Source organism: Herpailurus yagouaroundi, unplaced genomic scaffold, assembly GCF_014898765.1.
Source record: "Herpailurus yagouaroundi ecotype Mexico unplaced genomic scaffold, PumYag 77, whole genome shotgun sequence".
Classification (NCBI taxonomy): domain Eukaryota; kingdom Metazoa; phylum Chordata; class Mammalia; order Carnivora; family Felidae; genus Herpailurus; species Herpailurus yagouaroundi.
Genome location: NW_024412388.1, coordinates 71,172,303 through 71,194,658, shown reverse-complemented (window position 1 = coordinate 71,194,658; position 22,356 = coordinate 71,172,303). Strand labels below are relative to the sequence as shown.

The 22,356-nt window shown below is 35.7% G+C and overlaps 1 protein-coding gene across 4 annotated transcripts in view; it reads left to right on the top strand.

Moving 5' to 3' along the window:
• The window catches only part of TTLL7 (tubulin tyrosine ligase like 7), a 147,044-nt gene that overhangs the window by 114,741 nt on the left and 9,947 nt on the right, over positions 1-22,356 (top strand). For 3 of the 4 annotated variants that reach the window (XM_040470779.1, XM_040470777.1, XM_040470778.1), the window contains exons 19-20: positions 3,388-3,548; positions 16,892-17,065. In XM_040470779.1, coding sequence (XP_040326713.1) covers positions 3,388-3,548; positions 16,892-17,065 — 335 coding nt within the window. Of the gene's footprint in view, positions 1-3,387; positions 3,549-16,891; positions 17,066-17,156; positions 17,360-22,356 lie in introns of all 4 variants that reach the window. The other variant, XR_005788697.1, reaches the window with a different exon arrangement.

The following is a 22,356-nucleotide window of genomic DNA, read 5'->3' as shown; positions in this document are numbered from 1 at the left end:
AGCATGGCTGCTTTTTAAATTTGTCCTGTGTTATGACTTTTGGCCTGTTATTACTCACTAATACATAGAAAGTAGAAAGGAAAATTTATTGAAATTTATCATTTACTGCTCGTGTGGATTCTTCCATCACATCAGTCATGAGTACTGCTTTCTACATTAAAAAAATATAGAGTTTGGGGTGCCTGGGTGGCTCAGTTGGTTAAGTGTCCGGCTTCAGCTCCGGTCGTGATCTCGTGTTTGTGAGTTCGAGCTCACAACGGTCTCTCTGCTGTCAGTGTGGAGTCCACTTCAGATTCTCTGTCTCCCTCTTTCTGCTTCTCCCCTGCTTGCTCTCTCAAAAATAAATAACATTAAAAAATATACACATGAGTTAAACTAATAGCTTAAATGAAAATTGTAAAAAATAAAAGGTATTAATCAATACACATATCAGTATTATTGTGAATAATTCATATCAAAAAAATTTTTAAATACTTCTTAATTATTAAGCATTTGTTACCTGTAATAACGAGCTTTTCCAGGACAATTTTTTCCCCAGGCGACTTTATTACAGATTGCATTCTCTCTCCTTATTCGCTGCCCCTTCATCTGACATACCCTTAACCTGCAGTGGGAGTTGCAAATACTGTTTCCACTTCATGGTGAACAGGAAGGGAAGGCATGAGGCTCACACAATTCATCATGAGAAGTTGGAGTCGACCTTCTTCTCTAAATAAAGTGTTTTGAAAGTTTTTTACTAAATTGATTTTGAACAGATATTTATTCTACATTTGCCTTCTCAGAGAGAACTAGTATCACTTCTTTAAATATGGTTGTTTTAAAGACAGGCAAATTAAATTCTTCCTCTATCTGCCTCCAGTTCTCTCTACATTTGTGCCAATTGAGGGAAATCTGTCTTTCTTCAGCCTTGATGTTTGCAAGCTTCTTTCTCTTCTCACCACTCACTCACATACTTCCAGGCAGTTCCTTCAATTAGATAAACAAAATACAAAGTAAAAGTCTTGAATAACTGTTTGAATAACTGTATTTGTTGGTGCTTCCTATTTTTTTTTTAAGACTTTTCATTGGAAATACTGCATTGTATAATTATTAAATAGATGTGAACTGGGCAAAGTCAATTTTTGGGTTTACAAATTTTTTTAGAACCTCTAGGATTTCAGTTGTCCAGAATTAGATTAATCATAGTTCTTATTTCATGATACTCTCTCATTAATGATCTGTATATGACCTGCTTTTACTTAGTGTTTGTAAGGTCACTGTCCCGTTTGTGACCCCCACATCTAAAACAAAACTTCTGTTCCTGGCAGTGACCTGTTATTCAATCACATGACTCTACTCCATTCCCCTGGACATCCTCCCCATATCTCAGGGAGCCATTTTCTTGAATTCAGGATTTATTAGTTCTTTACTTTCTTTCTTTATAAATTCTTGTTTGTCTATATTTATTCCCCATAAGTATTTTTAATATTTAGTTGTTTTTACTTCTTTTTAAAAAAATTTTTTTTTCAACGTTTATTTATTTTTGGAACAGAGAGAGACAGAGCATGAACAGGGGAGGGGCAGAGAGAGGGAGACATAGAATCGGAAACAGGCTCCAGGCTCTGAGCCATCAGCCCAGAGCCTGACGCGGGGCTCGAACTCACGGACCGCGAGATCGTGACCTGGCTGAAGCCGGACGCTTAACCGACTGCGCCACCCCGGCGCCCCTAGTTGTTTTTACTTCTATTAAAGGGATTCCATACTGTATATTATAACTCAGGTTTGCATTTTTAAAAATGTACTATTATATTACTAGGATGCTTGTGTTTTGCGTGTTGTATTTCATTCATTTTGATTATTGTATAATAGTTCACTGGAATGAGGGTATCAGTTTATTTGTTCAGTCTCCCATTGAAGGACAATTAGGATGTTCCCAGCTGTTTGCAATTGTGAACAGCTGTTAAAACATTCTTGTACATGCCTCTTGTTTTTAACCTCTGAGAGGATTTCTCTTAGGACCAACGTAGCTGGGTTATAGGGTATATGAATTTTTAACTTTAGGAGATAATGCCAAGCCATTTTTGAGTGACAGCACCAATTGCTACTCCCACCAAAAGTGTCTAAGAGACCCTGCACGTCCCTGTTTCTCCAGCACTTGGTATTGTCAGACTTTGAATTTTTGTCAGTTAAATGGACATGAAGAGATATCTTATGGTTTTAATTTTTGTTTCTTATGTTTATCGGGCAAATTTATTCCCTCTTTTGTGAAATTCCAGTCCATGTATTTTTGTGCATTTTTTTCTAAGTTGGTGGTGTTTATGTTAACAATTTGTTAGGCATTCATTATGTATTTCTGATATTAATCTTTTGTTGGAGGTATATATTTTAAATCTATTTTCCCAGTTTGTAACTTGATCCTTTATTTTCTTGAATGTATTTTTTGATGGCCAGAAGTTCTTAATTTTAATATAATCAATCTATTATTCTTTTATGACCCACACTTTTTGTGAGTTAAAGTAATCTTTTTATAACCTAAGGACTAAAAGATATTCACCAATGCTTTTCACTAAGATATTTAGTGGTTTATTTTATTTTTATTTTTTAAATTTATTTTATTTTATTTTATTTTTAATATCATTTATAGTCAAATTGGCTAACACACAGTGTGTAAAGTATGCTCTTGTTTTTTGGGATAGATTCCCTGGTTCATCGCTTACATACAACACCCAGTGCTCATCCCAACAAGTGCTCTCCTCAATGCCCATCACCCATTTTCCCCCTTTCTCCCACCCCCTTCCACCCTCAGGTTGTTCTCTGTATTTAAGAGTTTATTATGGTTTGCCTCCCTCCCTCTCTGTTTGTAACTACTTTTTCCCATTCCCTTCCCCCATGGTCTTCTGTTAAGTTTCTCAAGATCCACAAATGAGTGAAAACATATGATATCTGTCCTTCTCTGACTGACTTATTTCACTCAGTATAATACCTTCCAGTTCCAGCCACGTTGCTACAGATGACATGATTTAATTCTTTCTTAACGGTTTATTTTTTAAACTTAAGACTCTAATCCCTCTAGAGCTGATTTTTTAAATCGAGTGAATGAGGATTCAGCTTTATTTTTTAAGTAAAGCTTACTATTTTTCAATCTCCATTTATTGATTTAATTTGCATTTAACTTAAATTTTTAACTTCAAACTTAATCTCTTCTTACTCCAATGGTCTGATTTGCCACCTGTGGCATACACCAAACTTACATAAATTCATGGGATTTTTACTCTGTGCTGTTGTTTAATGAGTTAGTGTGTGTGTGTGTGTGTGTGTATTTATGCTTGAATTACATATATTCATCTTAGAATTTTAGACACACACTTACACACTTAGATTTTGAAATAACTTTGGTTTTTCCACTAGGTTTTGGACATAGTAAAAACAAGTATCCGTACAATTCTTCCACGCATCTGGAAGGTACCTGATGTCGAGGAAGTAAATTTATATCGGATTTTCAATAGGGTTTTTAATCGCTTACTCTGGAGTCATGGTCAAGGACTGTGGAACTGTTTCTGTGATTCAGGGTAAGTTCTAAATTATCTTTTATTATTGTTACTTTTAACATTTTATTATTTGGTTAGAGGAAGGCCAATAAAATGGTTGAATTTCCATAATGATCTCTTAAAATATGGATATTTTTTACTGCATATAATTTTTTTGCACTCAGCTGTAGTTTATAGCAGTTGAACTGATTTAGATGAGATAATGAATATGAACATAACACCTAACTAAATTGAATTCAATGAAGAGAAAGTAGTCTTAATGAAAAATCTCAATTGCGAATCAATATTCTTAATGTTCTTTTGCTCTTTCCTTCATACAACAGACTTCCAAAATACGGCTACCGTCCCTCTCCAAAATTTCAGTCCTGCCAAAGCTATTGTGATTCATTGTTTCTTTAGCCTTAAGATAATTTAAAATCAAACATTCCCTACCTCTTTTTCAATTAGAAAGGGCTACCTTTCTGGCCTTCCCTTAATCCCTTTGTTATGCAGGTTTGATATTTTAGGGGCTTCTGCATCTTCAATTGTTTACTAAATCCTGTTAGTTTTTCTGTCACATTCCCATGGGGCTACTTTCTTTTTCATTGTTCTTAGCTATTGCTAAGTACTTATTACCACCTTGAATACTTTTGGAGATACAGAATTGAATTCCCCACAGATCCCCGCAAGACTCTTAAAAATGATAATAGCTAAAGCTATACTACTTACTGCATGCCAGGCATTGTTCTAAACACTTTATGTATAATGAGTGATTTAATCCTCATAACAGGTTTTATGATTTATCACCATTTTATAGACAAGGAAACTGAGGCACAGATAGGTGCTAAGGACCTAGTGCAACTGGGATTTGGCCTCAAGGAACCTGGCCCAAGAATTTATGGTCTTAACCAATAAGCTTTGTTGCCTCTAGTAGACAAAAGAAGAGATATAAAAAAGTAATGATTATAAAAGAGACATAAAGTATTCTAGCCATTTATAGAAAGGCTAGGTAAGATTAGTAGATTTCTAGACATTTTTGCCTCCAGTTTTTTGTTTCCCATATCCATCCTACTGTCAGGGGTCATTTCCTAAAATCTGTAGTGAGTTCCCTCATTTATCATTAAAGTCTAGAGTTTTTATCTAGAGACACAACACTCTCTAATATGCTGATTCTTTCTTATTTCTCTAGTCCTCTTTGTCATTACTTTTCTACTTAAAGCTTGTGCCAGAAAAACAAGCTCGTTATTTTCAAATATCTTTAAAATGTTTTCTTTTCTTCATCGGAGCTTTTGGTGTCCTTAAGTGTCTGACCGGGCTGCTTTCCACAACCCTATCCCTCCAATTCCCTTTGCATTATTTAAATTCAGTGTAAAGACCCAGCCTGTACTTCCTTTTTGGTAAAATCATAACAGCCTATTGTAGTCTGAAATGATGTCTGAATGTCCTCCGTTTAAATATTCTGGTCATCTAGTACTGATTCATTCATATCATTTGCAGACTTACTCTCACTACTATCTCCTCAGTAGCCATTCACAACAGGAAGACTTTCTAAGGTGCTCTGGGTTTGGGTAAAACCTGAGAGTAATCTTGGCTATAAATTATTTCCTCAGATAGTTAAGTGGAATATTTGAACTATGCTCTATGGCCTGTTAGTTGTTGCCTCTTTGTAGAAGTTCTCTCAATCTAGACTCACAGTTGGAATGTGTTTTGTTTTGTTTTGTTTTGTTTTGTTTTGTTTTGTTTTCTGTTTGTTGATCCATTGGTTGGAATGCTACATATGAATCCCAGCTATTTTTCACCGGGGAAAACAGTCAGACAGTCTGCTACTGAAACTAGTGCTGGTAGCTTTGAGTTCATGAGATAATCTCCAACTCCAGACCCTAAAGATGCCCATCAAGTGGTTCTTCTTTGCCTCTAGGGCTCCTCTTCCCTGAACTAGTTTGGTAAAATATTAATGGATTCAGAATCTTTTTCTCTTGTGTTTTGCACAATACTCCCCTTAAATTTCTCTGGTGGTATCTATTATTATTGGTATTGATGATGAGAGTTAACAACATTTATTGAAGACTTACTAAAAGCCTGACGTTGTTTTACATATTAAATAGTTTTATAGTTGCCACTTTAGTGTTTTGAGTAAATTATTATTGTTATTCTCATTGTATAGATGAGGAAATTAACGTATAGAGAGAGCATGTATCCAGGTTCTTATAGTAACTAGGTGAGCATGGATTTAAACCCAGGTTGTCTGAGACAAGAGCCCAAGCTCTTAGCTGTGTGTTTCACTGATTCCCTTCAAAGCAGCATTCCCAGTGGTTGCCAGACTTGCTTGATTGCAAGTCCCATAGCCTTAGTCAGATCCCCAGCCCCACCACATCTGGGCAAATAGAGCAGGAGTAGCTTTGAGCCCAATTTGACCTCCATACTCCATCCATTTCTTTAAAATTTTGGCGGTTTGTAGAGGTGAGTTTAACACTGGGTTTTATTTTGCAGCCTTACGAATGGGTTTCTTAGGCTTCCTCAATTTCATGAAGTCACACAGCATTGTGTTTGATTCACAGGTTAGACCCAGAGTAGTGTTGGTAATCCTTTGAGTCATGTTTAGTCAATGCATACTCCTTTAACGTTTGGCCTAACAGCCCAATAGTCAAGGCAAAAATCTACTCTAAACTCAGTTCTAAGAGAATGATTTTAATAAAAGCACAACTGTCATTTACAGTTAGGTGTAAAATTTTGGAAAAATATAATTCAAATAAGTCTGGGCCACCTTGATTCTTTCCTCTGCCCATCAACACCCCAATAACAAAGCAAAATAAATAAACTACTCCCTGTCCACATCCAGACACATCAAAGAATATCATAGGAACCTTTGTGGCAGGTTTCCCTAGAGTTGGCCCAGAAGTTTTACTGATGCACCAAATAGAAAACACCCTTATCCCTCTTTCTTACTTTTCCAGGCTGCTAAAGCCCATGCTCAGTGACCCTTGTTGTTACATGGGACCTTCTCTTGTTATCACATGATGCCCCACATTCTGAATGTGTTCTCTGTAGGGGAATATCTCTTAGAATTTTCATGAATAAAATTATCTGCTATGTTTTGCTGGGATAGAGGAAGTCTTGGTGCTGTGGACTCAAACTCAGGTCTGAGAGCTCATGAAAGGTAGCCAAAGGATGTAACATTTCAGCTGAGACTTGTAGGAAGAGGAAGAATAGTTTTCCAGGTAAAACAAAAAAGAGGAGGCAGGGGGACGTATGGGAGAAGAAATGTATTGTTTGGAAAAGCCTTTTCTCCACTCAAAACTATGATCTGTATACCCCAAAGAAAGAGAATCTGTTTGGACCTGTTAGCCAAAGGCATTTTCTAGTGGAAGTTTTTCATGGAAAAGTTTTTTCTCTTAGAATCTTCAGGCAAGAAGAAATGATAAGGAGTATTCTAAGCAGTCTGCTTTCAGGCTGAATTATATGCCTACTTAAAAATATATGCATAACATATAGACTAAAAATGACATGAATCTTCCTGTTCTCATATCACTTTCAATTGGATGTGTTGTTGTTAGTACTTTTCAGCTCAATTGTTGCTGTTTATTCCGATGGTATAGGCCAGTTTTTGTTTTGTTTTGATTTTCCTTTCTCCTTTCTGCTACTTAACTTTGGTCCACTCAGTCATCCATTCCGACTTCTATTAGAGAAGGAGAAAAAAGATGAATCAGTTTTACTTTTTAGATAACTACTTTATTAAATATTTTGATGAGAAAGTTGGTGAAAAATATTGGATTGCCAGATAATTAGAGGCTTTTCAAGTCTCTGGATTTCATTAATACCTCCCCTTTATTGCCAGAAGTATTCACTATTCTGTATCTTATTGTTATATTACTAAAAATGGTTGTTTAAAGTTGTTTCCTGTTATGTATCTCTGAGCATTAGGGAGTACCAAACAAATTTTTAACCAGTTAATTTTTCTTTTTCAATTTATGGATTTTGGCTCTTCTGTTTTTCGGAAGTTAGATACAGAAAAAAGGCAGATAAGACCTTGGGTTCTTTAAAAAGGAACTGGTATTATAAGTTATTTTTACATCCTTTCACCTTCTTATTTCTATATGCCTCTATATGCCAGGTGTAGTGGATAGGAGGTAGGGGACATAGTTCTAACATACTCAGTTTGAAAGATAGGTTTCCTTTGTGCAGAGAAAGTTAGCCTAGTACCAAATGAAGCAATTCCTATCCATTTTCTTTTTTTCTTTATGAACACTGGTGCGCTGACACTTAAATATGAATTAATAGAGTAGAATGTGGTCTTTGGCCTGTGGTGGTGAACATACACAACAAAAATTGGTAAAAGACTTTGATCCACATATTTATTTTAAATATTTAAGGAAGAATGAGAGATTGAGAAGCAGAGCTGGTGATATAACTTATATAATATTCAGACTGTTCCATCAAATTCGAGTGTTATAGAAAAAGCTCTTTTTACCTTGCTTCCATTTTATTTGTTCTTTTCTTATGTCTCTATACTCCAAATCAGGAAAAGAAAAATTGCCATGATGTGTGTAACTTGATAGTGGATCTAATCAAATGGCTCCAAAGGATCAAAATAAAAATATATCCAAATTAAGAGAAGAGGATGTAGCAATACTCAATTTCAGTGGAGAGAAAAGTCCTAAGCAGACAGTTGTAACACAGGATGTTTTCCTGAATGTATTTGTATTTATATGAAATTTTTATTTATCTGGGCCTAAACATGTAGGACTTTGAAATTAAGACATATTAATTATAAAAACATTCTGTAATTAATTGGTATTCTCCAATATTTTTCTTGATCAAATTAGGTTAAGTCAATTGCACACACACACACACACACACACACACACACACACACACAGGTATATATGGATATATACAAACATGTATGTGTTAGATCTAGTTTTTCTTATATTTAGTAATAAATTAAAACTTATTTTAAAAGTTAATTTAGCTAGCACATTACTGCTTCTTGAATGCAATAACTTTCTTAAAATAATAAAAACAGTATTATATTTAGTCCTGAATATCTCAGAATATGGAAGAAAATTTATTCCTTTCAGTCTATTCATTTGAATCTCATTCCTTTTAAGAAAACCTGTCATTCACTGATGACATGCTATCTTTTTAGGACCACATTTCTCCCAAAAAAATAAAAAGTAGCCTTTCTGCTAAAAAAAATGCCTTTCTGAGTTTTTAAAGCATTTTTAAAAATTCCAAAGATATCAAATATCCACAGAAAATTGAAAATGGAGTCTTTGAATTTCCCACTGGGAAGTAAATTTCTTCAGAAAAATATTTTCCTTAATATTTTTTTTCTTTCTGAAAATCTGTTTTCTTTCTCTGAGGGTTAAGCGAGTTGGTTTATGTAAAATGAGACCTGAACCATTACCAAGTCTCAAATAAAACTTTCCCCTTGAGACTTAAAAAGAGTTTCATTTACACTAAGGAAATAAATCTCTTTCTCTCTCTGTGTGTGTCTCTCTCTCTGTGGTGGTGGGGGTGGGTGATGAGGTGTTTCCTGATTGGGATCATCATGGTAAATTTAGAATTGTAAGTATATTTATATATATTTGTGTACCTGCGTGTACATAGACACACACACACACACACACACACACACATTAAGTTTACCAAGAAAGTGTGTACTACTACCTGCTTTGGTATAAGTTGAGTGCATGAAAGGAGGAAGAACACTATGTTTGAGATTTCAGTCAGGCAGTATTCATTGAGATAACATTACTTCTAGAATAGAGAAACTGTGCTCTAGAAATATCATGGATATATAATTACATTTGAAAGGGTTTTGAAAGGAGTGGTCATAGTCAAAGGATTAATTTACATGTTCCTAGCACAGAGACCACAAATGAAATCACAGCAAATTTTAAATTCTTTTGTGGGATCATTATTTTTTTCTATTTTTTCATCTTTTATTTTTTCCCCCTTTTTTTAAAAAACTAAATTTTAGTTAGCATACAGTGCAATATTGGTTTCAGGAGTAGAATTCAGTGATTCATCACTTACATACAACACCCAGTGCTCATCACAAGTGCTCTCCTTAGTACCCATCACCTTTCTGGCCCACGCCCCACCCACCTCCCCCCATCAACACATAGTTTGTTTTCTGTCATAAAAAATCTCTTGTGGTTTGTTTCCCTCTCTTCCCTTCCCCACCTCCCCTTCTCATATGTTCATCTGTTTTGTCTCTTAAATTCCACATATGAATGAAATTTGTCTTTCTCTGATTAACGTATTTCACTTAGCATAATACATTCTAGCTCTATCCATGTCATTGCCATAGCAAGATTTCTTTCATTTTGATATCTGAATAATATTCCATTATATATATGTATGTATATGTAATATTCCATATGCATATATGTGTGTATATATATATCACATCTTCTTTATCCATTCCTCAGTTCATCAATTGATGGACATTTGGCTATTGTTGATAATGCTGCTGTCAACATTGGAGTGCATGTACCCCTTTAAATATGTATTTTTGTATTCTCTGGGAAAGTACCTAATAGTGCAATTGCTGGATCCTAGGGTAGTTCTATTTTTAGTTTCTTGAAGAATCTCCATACTACTCTCCAGAGTGGCTGCACAAGTTTGCATTCCCACCAGCACTGCAAGAGGATTTCCCTTTCTCTGCATCCTTTCCCACACCTGTAGTTTCTTGTGTTGTTAATTTTAGACATTCTAACAGATGTGAGGTGGTATATCATCGTGGTTTTGATTTGTGTTTCCCTGATGATGAGTGATCTTGAGTATCTTTTCATGTGTCTGTTAGTCATCTGGATGTCTTCTTTGAGAAAGTGTCTATTCATGTCTTCTGCCCATTTCTTAACTGGGTTATTTGTTTTTTGGGTGTTGAGTTTGATAAGTTCTTTATAGATTTTGGATACTAACCCTTTATCAGATATTTTGTTTGCAAATATCTTCCCCCATTCTTTGGGCTGTCTTTTAATTTTGTTGATTGTTTCTCTCACTGTGCAAAAGCTTTTTACCTTGATGAAGACTCAAGTAGTTCGTGTTTGTTGTTGTTTCCCTTGCCTTCAGCAACCTGTCTAGTAAGAAGTTGCTGCAGCCGAGGTCAAAGAGGTTGTTGCCTGTTTTCTCCTCTAGGATTTTGATGGTTTCCTGACTCACATTTAGGTCTTTCTTCCATTTTGAATTTATTTTTGTGTATGGTGTGAGAAAGTGGTACAGTTTCATTCTTCTGCATGTTGTCCAGTTTTCCCGACACCATTTGTTGAAAAGACTGTCTTTTTTTCCATTGGATGTTCTGTCCAACATTGTCAAAGATTAGTTCACCATATAGTTTCTGTTCTGTTCCATTGACCTATGTGTCTGTTTTTGTACCAGTACCATATTGTCTTGATGATTGCAGCTTTGTAATATAGCTTGAAATTCGGAATTGTGATTCCTCAAGTTTTTTGTTTTTTGGTTGTTTTCAACATTTGGTTATTTGGGGTCTTTTCTGGTTCCATACAAATTTTAGGACTGTTTGTTCCAACTCAGTGAAAAATGCTGGTGGTATTCTGATAAGGATTGCATTAAATGGGTAGATTGATGGGTGCCTGGGTGGCTCAGTCAGTTAAGCATCTGACTTAGGCTCAGGTTATGATCTCGGGGTTCATGGGTTCGAGCTCCATGTCGGGCTCTGTGCTGACAGCTCAGAGCCTGAAGCCTCCTTTGGATTCTGTGTCTCCCCCTCTCTCTGCCCCTTTCATGCTCATGCTCTGTCTCTCTCTGTCTCCCAATGATAAATAAACACTAAAAAAAAAATTTTTTTTTTAATGGGTAGATTGCTTTGGGTAGTAGAGACATTTTAACAATATTTGTTCTTCCAATCCATGACTATGGAATGCTTTTCCATTTTTTTGTGTCTTCTTCAATTTCTTTTATGTCTGTTCTGTGGTTTTCAGAGTATAGATCTTTTATCTCTTTAGTTAGATATATTCCTAGGTATCTATTGTTTTTGGTGCAATTACAAATGGGATCAATTCCTTGATTTCTTTTTCTGCTGCTTTGTTATTGGTGTATAAAAATGTAACAGATTTATTCACGTTGATTTTATATCCTGCAACTTTACTGAATTCTTGTTTTCATTCTAGCACTTTTTTTTGCAGTTGAACTTTCAGGTTTTCTGCATAGAGTATCATGTTGTCTGCAAATAGTGAAAGTTTGACTTCTTCCTTGCTTATTTGGTTGCTTTTATTTCTTTTTGTTGTGTGATGCCAGTACTGTGTTAAATAGTAACGATGAGAGTGGACATACTTGTTCCTGACCATAGGGGAAAGACTCTCAGTTTTTCCCCGTTGACAATGACATTAGCGGTGGTTCTTTTGTATATGGCCTTTATGATGTTGAATTATGTTCCATCTATCCCTAATTTATTGAGGGTTTTTATCAAGAATGGATGCTGTATTTTGTCAAATGCTTTTTCTGCATCTATTGACAGGATCGTGTGGTTCTTATCATTTCTTTTATTAATGTGGTATATCACATTGATTGATTTGTGAATATTGAACCAGCCATACAGCCCATGAATAAATCCCCCTTGATCATGGTGAATAATTCTTTTAATGTACTATTGAATTTGATTTGCTAATATTTTGCTGGGAATTTTTGCATCCATGTTCTTCAGGGATATTGGCCGGTAATTCCCCTTTTTAGTGGGGTCTTTGTCTGATTTTGCATTCAAGATAATGCTAGCTTTGTAGAATGAGTTTGGAAGATTTCTTTCCATTTCTATTTTTTGGAAAAGTTTGAGAAGAACATGTATTTACTCTTCATTAAATGTCTGGTAGAATTCCCCTGGGAAGCCATCTGGCCCAGGACTCTCGTTGGGAGATTTAAAAAAAATTTTTTTTTTAATGTTTATTTATTTTTGATAGAGAGAGAGAGAGAGAGAGAGAGCGAGCGAGCATGAGTGGGGGAGGGGTAGAGAGAGAGGGAGACTCAGAATTCAAAGCAGGCTCCAGGCTCTGAGTTGTCAGCACAGAGCCCGATGCGGGGCCTGAACTCATGGAGTGCGAGGTCATGACCTGAGCCAAAGTCGGACGCTCAACGGACTTGAGCCACCCAGGCGCCCCTCTTGTTGATTTACTGATTCAAATTCTTTGCCAGTTATGGACCTGTTCAAATTTTCTGTTTCTTCCTGTTTCAGTTTTGGTAGTGTGTTTCTAGGAATTTGTCCATTTCTTCCAGACTGCCCAGTTTGTTTACATATAATTTTTCATAATATTCTCTTACAATTGTTTGTATTTCTGTGGCATTGGTTCCTCTTGCATTCATGATTTTATCTATTTGGTTCCTCTTTCTTTAGTTTTTGATAAGTCTGACTAGGGGGTTATCAATTTTGTTTATTCTTTAAAAAAAATAGCTTTTAGTTTCATTGATTTGTTCTACTGTTTTTTGTTTGTTTGTTTCTATATCATTTATTTCTGCTCTAATCTTTATTAAATTTCCCTTCTTCGGCTGGCTTTGGGCTTTATTTGCTGTTCTTTTTCTAGCTCCTTTAGGTGTAAGGTTAGGTTGTGTATTTGGGACCTTTCTTGCTTCTTAGATAGGCCTGAATTACAGTGTACTCTTCTCTTAAGACTGTCTTTGCTGTATCCCAAAAGATTTGGACTGCCATGTTTTCATTTTCATTTGTATTTTTATATTTCTTCTTTAATTTCCTGGTTAACCCATTCATTCTTTATAGAATGTTCTTTAACTTCCATGTATTTGAGGGCTTTCCAAATTTTTTCTTGTGGTTGATTTCAAGTTTCATAGCATTGTGATCTGAAAATATGCATGCTATGATCTCCGTCTTTTTGTACCTGTTGAGGGCTGATTTGTGACCCACTATGTGATCTATTCTGGACAGTGTTTCATGTGCACTGGAGAAGAATGTGTATTCTGCTGCTTTAGGATGAAATGTTCTGAATGTATCTGGTAAGTCCATCTGGTCCATTGTGTCATTCAAAGCCATTGTTTCCTTGTCGATTTTCTGCTTTGGTGAGGTGATCTGTCCATTGTTGTAAGTGGGGTATTAAAGTCTCTTATAATTATGGTATTGTTATCAATGACTTTCCTTATTTTCATCATTAACTGATTTATATATTTGGTTCTTCCAAGTCGGGGGCATAAATATTTACAATTGTCAGATCTCCTTGATGGATAGGGCCATTATGATATAATGCCCTTCTTCATTTCTTATTACAGTCTTTGTTTTAAAATCGAGCTTGTCTGATTAAGTATGGCTATTTTGCCTTTATTTGGACATCCAGGAGCATGATAGATGGTTCTTCATCCCCTCACTTTTAATCTGCATGTGTCTTTAGCTCTAAAATGCTCTTGTATGCAGCATATAGGTGGATCTCATTTTTTATCCATTCTGATACCTTATGTGTTTGGATTAGAGCATTTAGTTCATTTATATTCAGAGTGTTAATTGAAAGATATGAATTGAGTGCCATTGTGTTACCTGGTGATGCTCTCTGGTCCTTTCTAATCTCTGTGCTTTTGGTCTTCCCCTCACTCCCCCTCAGAGTCCCTCTTAAAATTTCTTGTAGGGCTGGTTTAATGGTCACAAACTCCTTTAGTTTTTGTTTGTCTAGAAAACTCTTTATCTCTCCTTCTGTTTTGGATGACAGCCTTGCTGGATAGTGTATTCTTGAGTGTCTATTTTTTCCATTCAGCACATTGGATATATCTTGCCACTCCTTTCTGGCCTGCCAGGTTTCTATGGACAGATCTGCTGTTAACCTGATCTGTTTTCAGGTTAAGGACTTGTAGGTTAAGGACTTTTTTTCCCTTGCTGCTTTCAGGATTCTTTCCTTGTCTGTTTATTTTGTGAATTTGACTATATATCTTGGTGATGGCTAACTTTTTTTCAATTTAATGGGAGTTCCCTGTGCTTCTTGGATTTTGATGTCTGTGTCCTTTCCCAGATTAGGGAAGTTTTCAGCTAAAATTTGCTAAAATAAACCTTCTTTCCCTTTTTCTTTCTCTTCATCTTCTGGGACTCCTATGATACAAATGTTATTATGTTTTAATAAATTGCTGAGTTTCCTAAGTCTGCCTTTGTGATCCCTGGCCTTTGTTTCCCTCTTCTTTTCAGCTTCATTATTTTCCGTAATTTTTATCTTCTGTATCGCTTATTTGCTCCTCTGCCTTATCCATCCTCGTTTTTATGTCTTCCACTGGGTTGGCATCTCAGTGATAACATTTTTAATTTCAGCCTGACTAGAATTTGCTTCTTTTGTCTCTGCAGAAAGAGATTCTCTGGTGTCTTCAGTGCTTTTTTCAAGCCCAGCTAGTATCCTTATAATCATTGTTTTAAATTCTAGTTCAGATATCTTACTTATATCTGCATTGATTAAATCCCTGGCCATCATTTCCTTCTGTTCTTTCTTTTGAGGTGACTTTCTCCATCTTGTCATTTTGGAGGAAGAAAACAACAACAATAATAATAATAGAATGGAATAAAAGTTTAAAAATTTTTAAAAATCAAATAAAGGAAGCTAGATCCTAGGTGTATTTTGGTCTGCTAGTTAAGAGAAGCTTGATAGGAAAAAGTTTGAAAAAAATTAAAAATTAAAAAAATAAATAAAGTGTCCATTCTGTATCCAAGAAACAAAAGAGAAGAAAAACACAACAAAAACAGAGGCACCAACAACAAAATGAGCAAACTAACAAACAAAAAAACCAAATGAAACTAGATCAGGTTTCCCCTAGAGCTGAAACTTTGCAGTAGTCTATGGTAGGCTAATCTCAGGGAAAGGATTTGTGCTGGGCTTCTGGGAGAGGGGTCTGCTGCTCACATTCTCAGGCCAACTTGTCCTAATGGAGATGTGCCTGGAGGGCACAAGGGGGCCTTTGTGTAATGGCTCTATTCTCCACTTGGAGGCACTGTTTAGCTCATTGGGGTGGATCAGTGTTGGTGGGCTAATAATGATAAATGGCTTCACCCCATTCTCTAGTCTCCAGGGAGGGAAGTTTGCGCCCTCACAGATGCATGGTCAGCCACCCTTCCTGTGTCCACTGCTTCCATCAGCTCCCTGCCTTACCCTGTCTGTGTCTGAGCTGTCCACCTATCAAACAGTGCCTCTCTCCAGAGTTTTATCTCAGGCACAGCTGTGTTTCAAAACCCCACACTTCAGAGACCTTTACAGTTCAGACCCTCAGTGATCTTATGGGGGAGGATCTCACTGTCCTGTGGCCGGCTTGTCCCAGGAAATGGTCATGCCACCGTGCAGTGGCAGTATTCAGAGTTTATGGTAAATCACAACACACAGCTGGCTCCAGGATTTGCTGGCCTCAACTGGCATCTTTCTTCCTATATCGGTGGCAGCTTGATGGTGCCCACCTTGTCTTTTACCCACAGAGAGATTGTATCACCTCTACCAAATGTACTCCAAACAGAGGAACCATTTCTCCCTATGGGACCTAGGGGATCCTCAGGCCAGTTGCCTGCTCCTGGGGCCCGGACAACACCAGAGTCTGATCTCTGAAACTTCAGACTCTGTGCTCAGCTGTTTAATAAAAAAACTGGCGGTATTGAAACCCTCTCCTTCCCCCCCCTCCGGTGGTTTTGGGGAACCATTTTCTTGTGCAGTCCCCTGTGTGTGTTTTCACTCTTTCTCTCTAGCTGCTTTCAGGGGGGTGTTTTCTTATGCAAACCCGAGTGCTGCTCTCTCCCTGCAGCCACCTCTGTCTTTCTCCTCTCCATGAAAATAGCTCCCTCCGCTCTGCAGCACCGCAGCTTTTCTCTCCCCCAGTTCACCTGTCTGCACCAAGTACCTGCCTCTGCCTTCCTCTGTGTCTCAAATTATGCGGATTGTTCTGTTAATCCTCAGATCTACTTCCTAGGTGTTCAGCATGGTTTGATGTTGGTCTAGCTATGTTCAAGGGAAGAGACAAGTATAGGGTCCCCTTACTATTCCACCATTTTAACTCCTCAGATCTTGGGATTATTATTAATATAAAGGTAAAGATAACAAGGACTTTAGAAAGCTTAAAGTTTTAGAATACCTAACTTTTGAGAAATAAGCTCGATATTTTACATATACTTTAATATAGAGTAATGGAAATTTTTAGGAGGTGTTAGGAAGCCATGCTGATAGCTACCCACAGTTGGTATCAGTAAAGTCTTTAGAGACAGATAGCATATGAATTCTATGTTGTGTTTTTTAATATAAAGATTAATTTTCAAATATATATTTATTTTATACCTTTCAACCACCTGCAGTCACTTCACATGTTCTGAGGCCACTTCTACTTTTCCTTATTGGTTTGTTGCTAGGTAAGTGATAAAGCTGGTTGCCTTTTTTAACAGCCACATGAGGTCATGTCTGTTTCCATGCCCACAGATCCTCTTGGGAGAGTATTTTCAATAAAAGCCCGGAGGTGGTGACTCCTTTGCAGCTCCAATGTTGCCAGCGCCTGGTTGAGCTTTGTAAACAGTGCCTGCTAGTGGTTTACAAGTATGCAACTGACACAAGAGGATCACTGTCAGGCCCTGGTACTGATTGGAGTAACTCCAGGTACTTGTTTACATTTCTACACCCTGTGAGTTTTATATAAAGTAATTCCACAATGCAGTTTGCAATTGAAAGTCTCTTTTCATTTATATAGCTAGAGAAAAAGCTAAAGACCAAAAATTCATACCCGCTATTATCTACAAAAGACTTTTAATTTGCACAGTCTTTACCTTTGAAGGACCAAACAAGGACAACAGCCACAAACCTGAAGGTGACAGAAATAACCTACATGGAAATGAGATTATTTGGTTTATATACTTTTGCTTTCAAAAGCCAAGTAAAAGCATCCAAAAAATGGTAATAAACTTTTTGCTCCAATAAGGATATTTCAGATTTATCCATCAGCCTGATAAGTTGGGAAGATGCCTTTAGTTTAATTTTTGTTGTTCAGTATGCCTCCACTACTCCTTTCATCACCAAACAAATCTATGGGAGGTGAATTTTGTTAAGTTCCATTTAAAAACTGAATTTTAATAAATATTGTCCAGTTAAAATAGGTAGTTTTCCAAATCATAAAAAATAATGTTGTTTTCAAGCTGCAAAAATACACAGAGTAAAAAAGAAGTACATTTTAGGATTTTTCTGTACAATCATAGTTCCCATTAGAATTAAAGATGGGTATGCGACTTCATTTTCAGTATATATACATTGAAGTACTACTCAAGATAGAAGAGAATAAACCAGGGGTGCCTGGGTGGCTCAGTCGGTTAAGCGGCCAACTTCGGCTCAGGTCATGATCTCGCGGTCCGTGGTTCAAGCCCCGCGTCGGGCTCTGTGCTGACAGCTCAGAGCCTGGAGCCTATTTCAGATTCTGTGTCTCCCTCTCTCTGACCCTCCCCTGTTCATGCTCTGTCTCTCCCTGTCTCAAAAATAAATAAAACATTAAAAGAAAGAAAGAAAGAAAGAAAGAAAGAAAGAAAGAAAGAAAGAAAAGAATAAACCATGACTTTGAAAAACTAAATGATAGTCAAAAGATGATAGTATTCAACTAACAGTTGAATAGGCAATGAGGAAAATAGAACCACCATAGCTTGGATTTTCTTTTTGAAATACCTAGAAATTAATCTGTTTATTATAAAAATCACAGAGAATATAATAAAGCTAACTTTCTATAAACTGACTTACAACAGCAGAATGGCTTGGAATATATTTAACAAAAAGTATTGAAAGATGTATTTTTAATCTTTGTATTGGATTCTGACTGTTGCATTACCTTTAGAAGCTGCTTGATTAGAACAATGGTAAAGATAAAGCTAGCCATTAATATTTGAAATATGTAAATATCAAAACAATATTCTACAGTTTAATGGTTTGAAGCAAATTATTGAACTACAACTTATATTACTTTCATTGGTATTTTCATATGGTTTGAAAGAATGATGGTCATTATTGAAATATTACAATATATAAATGAAGAGGCTTCATTTTAAAGAGTGATACTCTGGAAGGATGATCAGAAAAATCTTAAGTTCCAGTCTAGGAAGCATGGTTTCAAAATCTTTAATGTCACACTTGCAATTACAGATTTTGTAACCCATTTTCTGTTGAGGGATCTTATAACTTTTGTAGACAGCCAAACATAGAGTGAGGTCATTCTGGAGGAAGAAGTTACACCTTGCAGTTGGTTCAGGCCTTTTTATTTTCTCCCCCTTTTGGTGGTCAGAAGAGATATTCTTGACTCTGGAACCTTGAGTTCTGGACTTCTGATAAATGCTCACTATAACCCAAGTATGGTGATTATAAGCATTTTGGGGGATGGATATTAGTACACACACCCTCTATTTCTGCCCAAGTTCAGAACCATTTGAGAGAGAAATGTAGGAATCAGACAGGTGATCATCAGAATGTGGCTTCGTTACTGAGTAAAGCTACATTAAAGGGCATGGTATAGATTTGATCCAAGTGAGTTCTCTAAAATTGACTTTGAGAATTAAATGTACTGATCCAGTCGTAAGCAGAGCTGGATCAACCCAAACCTTCCACACTACCCCATAAAGCCTAGTTCTGTTGGTGTTGGCTAAAGAACAAATAAGGATGCACCCTTTCTGCAGATAGACTAATCCAACAAGAGAAGGGGGCCAAGCCAAGCATACCTGGTTCCTTCTTTTAAACCTGAAAATCAGGGACCCCTGGGTGGCTCAGTCAATTAGGCGTCCAACTCTTGATTTCCGCTCAGGTCATGATCTCACAATTTGTGAGATTAAGCCCCACATCGAGCTTTGTGCTGACAGTGCAGAGCCTGCTTGGGATTCTCTGTCTCTCCCTCTCTCAACCCCTCCCTCTCTCTCTCTCTCTCTCTCTCAAAATAAATAAATAAACTTTAAACCTGAAAATCAGATAACTCACTTCTGGGAAAAGGTCAGAAATTTGGTGGAAATTCTTCTACTTGGAAACCACAAGGAGGGAAGAGAAATGAACCTGTCCTCCTAATATCTAGCTATTAAAACCCAAGTCAGTGTCACATTAATTTAAAAACATGTGACAACTAGCCGTATCTTCTTTCCCTTGTCAATTAAGAACCTATAGCATTTTACTTTATATGTAGAAGTCACTTAACTTATACTTATTAATGCATAGATAAATTTCATTTATTAAGTTACCTAGTAAAGTATAAATTAATATTTATAATTTAATATATACCTAATATAAATAATGTATGGGGTATACCTAAATACTTTATGAGGAGATATAAGTTTAGTTCATTTATCTATAAAATTAAAAGAGAAGAAAATAGAGATAACATAATAGAGATAACATATATATATGTTGTCTCTATTTTCTTCATATATATATCTATTGTGTATATATATATACACACACATATATATATGTATATATTTTCTCTCTCTCTCTCTCTATCTCCAGGATACTAGAATTAAAATGTGTTTCTATATTTCATATACTGAGCTTCCATATAAGCTCATTTCACAAGGTGTTTCATGGCTAAAAACATTTTTAGTTCAAAACATTTTGAGTTCAAACTTCTGCCTTCGGTAATGAGCACTAGGTTTTTGGACAAATCTTCCTTTTAATACAAACTAGAAAAGCTAGACAAAATACCGATACCTTTGCTTGAAGACATTGGAGAGTTAATTGGGTACATAATGAGTGCTTGTTAGTATTGAGTAGTACTTTTTTTTTTTTTTTAATGTTTATTTTTGAGAGAGAGAGAGAGAGTGAGGGAAGGGCAGAGAGGTGGGAGGACCGAGGATCTGAAACAGGCTCTGAGCTGAGAGCAGAGAGCCTGATGCAGGGCTCGAACTCACAAACTGTGAGATCATGACCTGAGCCAAAGTCAGACACTTAACCAGTTGAGCCATCCAGGTGCCCCAGTACTGAGTAGTACTTTTGATAGACTCATGGGCCTAAGGGAAAAAAGTAGCAGTTCAAGGTCTGCCAAAGATGGGGATACCCTTAGAATTACAAGGAAAAATAGATCTACAACCATAGATGGAGATCTATCTATTTATCTATATATAAATTAAAGATATAGAACATCTTAACAATATAACAGACTTAACTGTCATATATATGACTTAACTGTCATATACGGAAGTGAATCTAATAATCTCAGAATATAAAATACCAAGCACAGCAGGAATTTTTACAAAAATCAATCATATAGTGGAATAACAAAACATATTTCAACAAATTTCACAAGACTTAACTCATACAGAGTTTTTTTTCAGACCCCATGCCATTAAACTAGAAAATAATAGCAAAGATTATAATTGGAATATCCATACTTTGGAAAGATAAAAAAATTATGCTTCTAAGTAACTGATGAATCAAAGAAGATCAAAGATCTTAATGGTCATAAGAAAATATTTTGAATGGATTTATAACAAAAATACTATAATAAAAATTGCAGTATATAAAAAATCATTATTATAGGCATATTTATAGACAATTTATATAAACTGGCATTAGGCAAGAGGAAGGCACAAATTTAATGATATCAGTAACCATTTTGAAAAATGACAAAATGACATTAAGATAAACCCAAAGAATACAGAGAAAGGAGAGCAGAAATTAACAATAATGAAACAAACAATAAAGATTAACTTGGCCAAAATGTGTTTTTGAAAAGACTAGTAAAATTGATGAACAACTTGTGAGACTGCTCAAGAATACAAGAGCCAGAAATAGTTAACATCAAGAACAAAAATGGAGACATTACTACAGATCCTACAAACATTGAAAATTTTGTAAGAAAACAGAAACAATTTCATGCCAATAAATTTGGTAATTGAGATTAGGTTAACAAATTCCTGGAAAAAGACATATGTATTACCAAAAGTGACACAACTTCTTGTTAGGAAGTCTTATATAGAAATTATTAAATAGTCTTGACTATTGAAGAAATTGAATCAGTAATTAAAAACCCTCTCAAAGGTCACTCTAGATTCATAGGTTTTCACTATCCAATTCTATTAAGCCCATCTAGAGAACAGACAAGGAGGGAACATTCTCCAACTTGTTTTATGAGGCCACCATACATTTGATACTAAAACCTAACCAGGACATTATGGCAAAGGATAGTAACAGCTCAATCTTATTCCAATGTAGATGCAAAAGTCTTAAATGAAATATTAGCAAAATGAACCCAGAAACTTTAAATCGGATAATGTATCATGACCAACTTCTGTTTATTGCTTCAATTTAAGGGTGCAATAACAGTAAAAAGTGGTCCATGTAATTTTTATAGGATAAAAGATCATTTTAAAAGATACATATACATCACTTGATAGAATTCAGGGTACATGTTTTTTTAAAAATGCAAACTAGAAACAAAAGGGAAATTCTTTAATTTAATGAAGAATAACTACAAAAAACCTACAACCAACATGCCTAATGATGAAATGTTGAAGGATTTCCTTATGAGATTAGGAATAAGACAAGATTGCCTGTTATTACCACTTCTATTTATTACTGTACTAGAGGTCCTAGCTGGTTCAATGAGGCAAGCAAAAGAAATAAAAGGCACTAAAGTAAAACTCAATGCTAGTGGATATGATTATTTCATAGAAATCTAAATAAATCTACGGATAAATTATTAAGTAAATTTAATAGTTTTAATGAAATCAAGGTCAAGAAAATCAATTGTATTTTTTCTATATAAACAGCTCAAATATGAAATTTTAGATACGATATTATTTTCAGTAGCATCAAAGAATAGTTAATACTTAGGAATAAATGTAACAAAAATGTGTAAGACTTTTAGGTAGGAAAATGTAAACTCTGGAAAGATATACCTTGTTCATTATTGGAATCAATATCATCAAATGTCACAT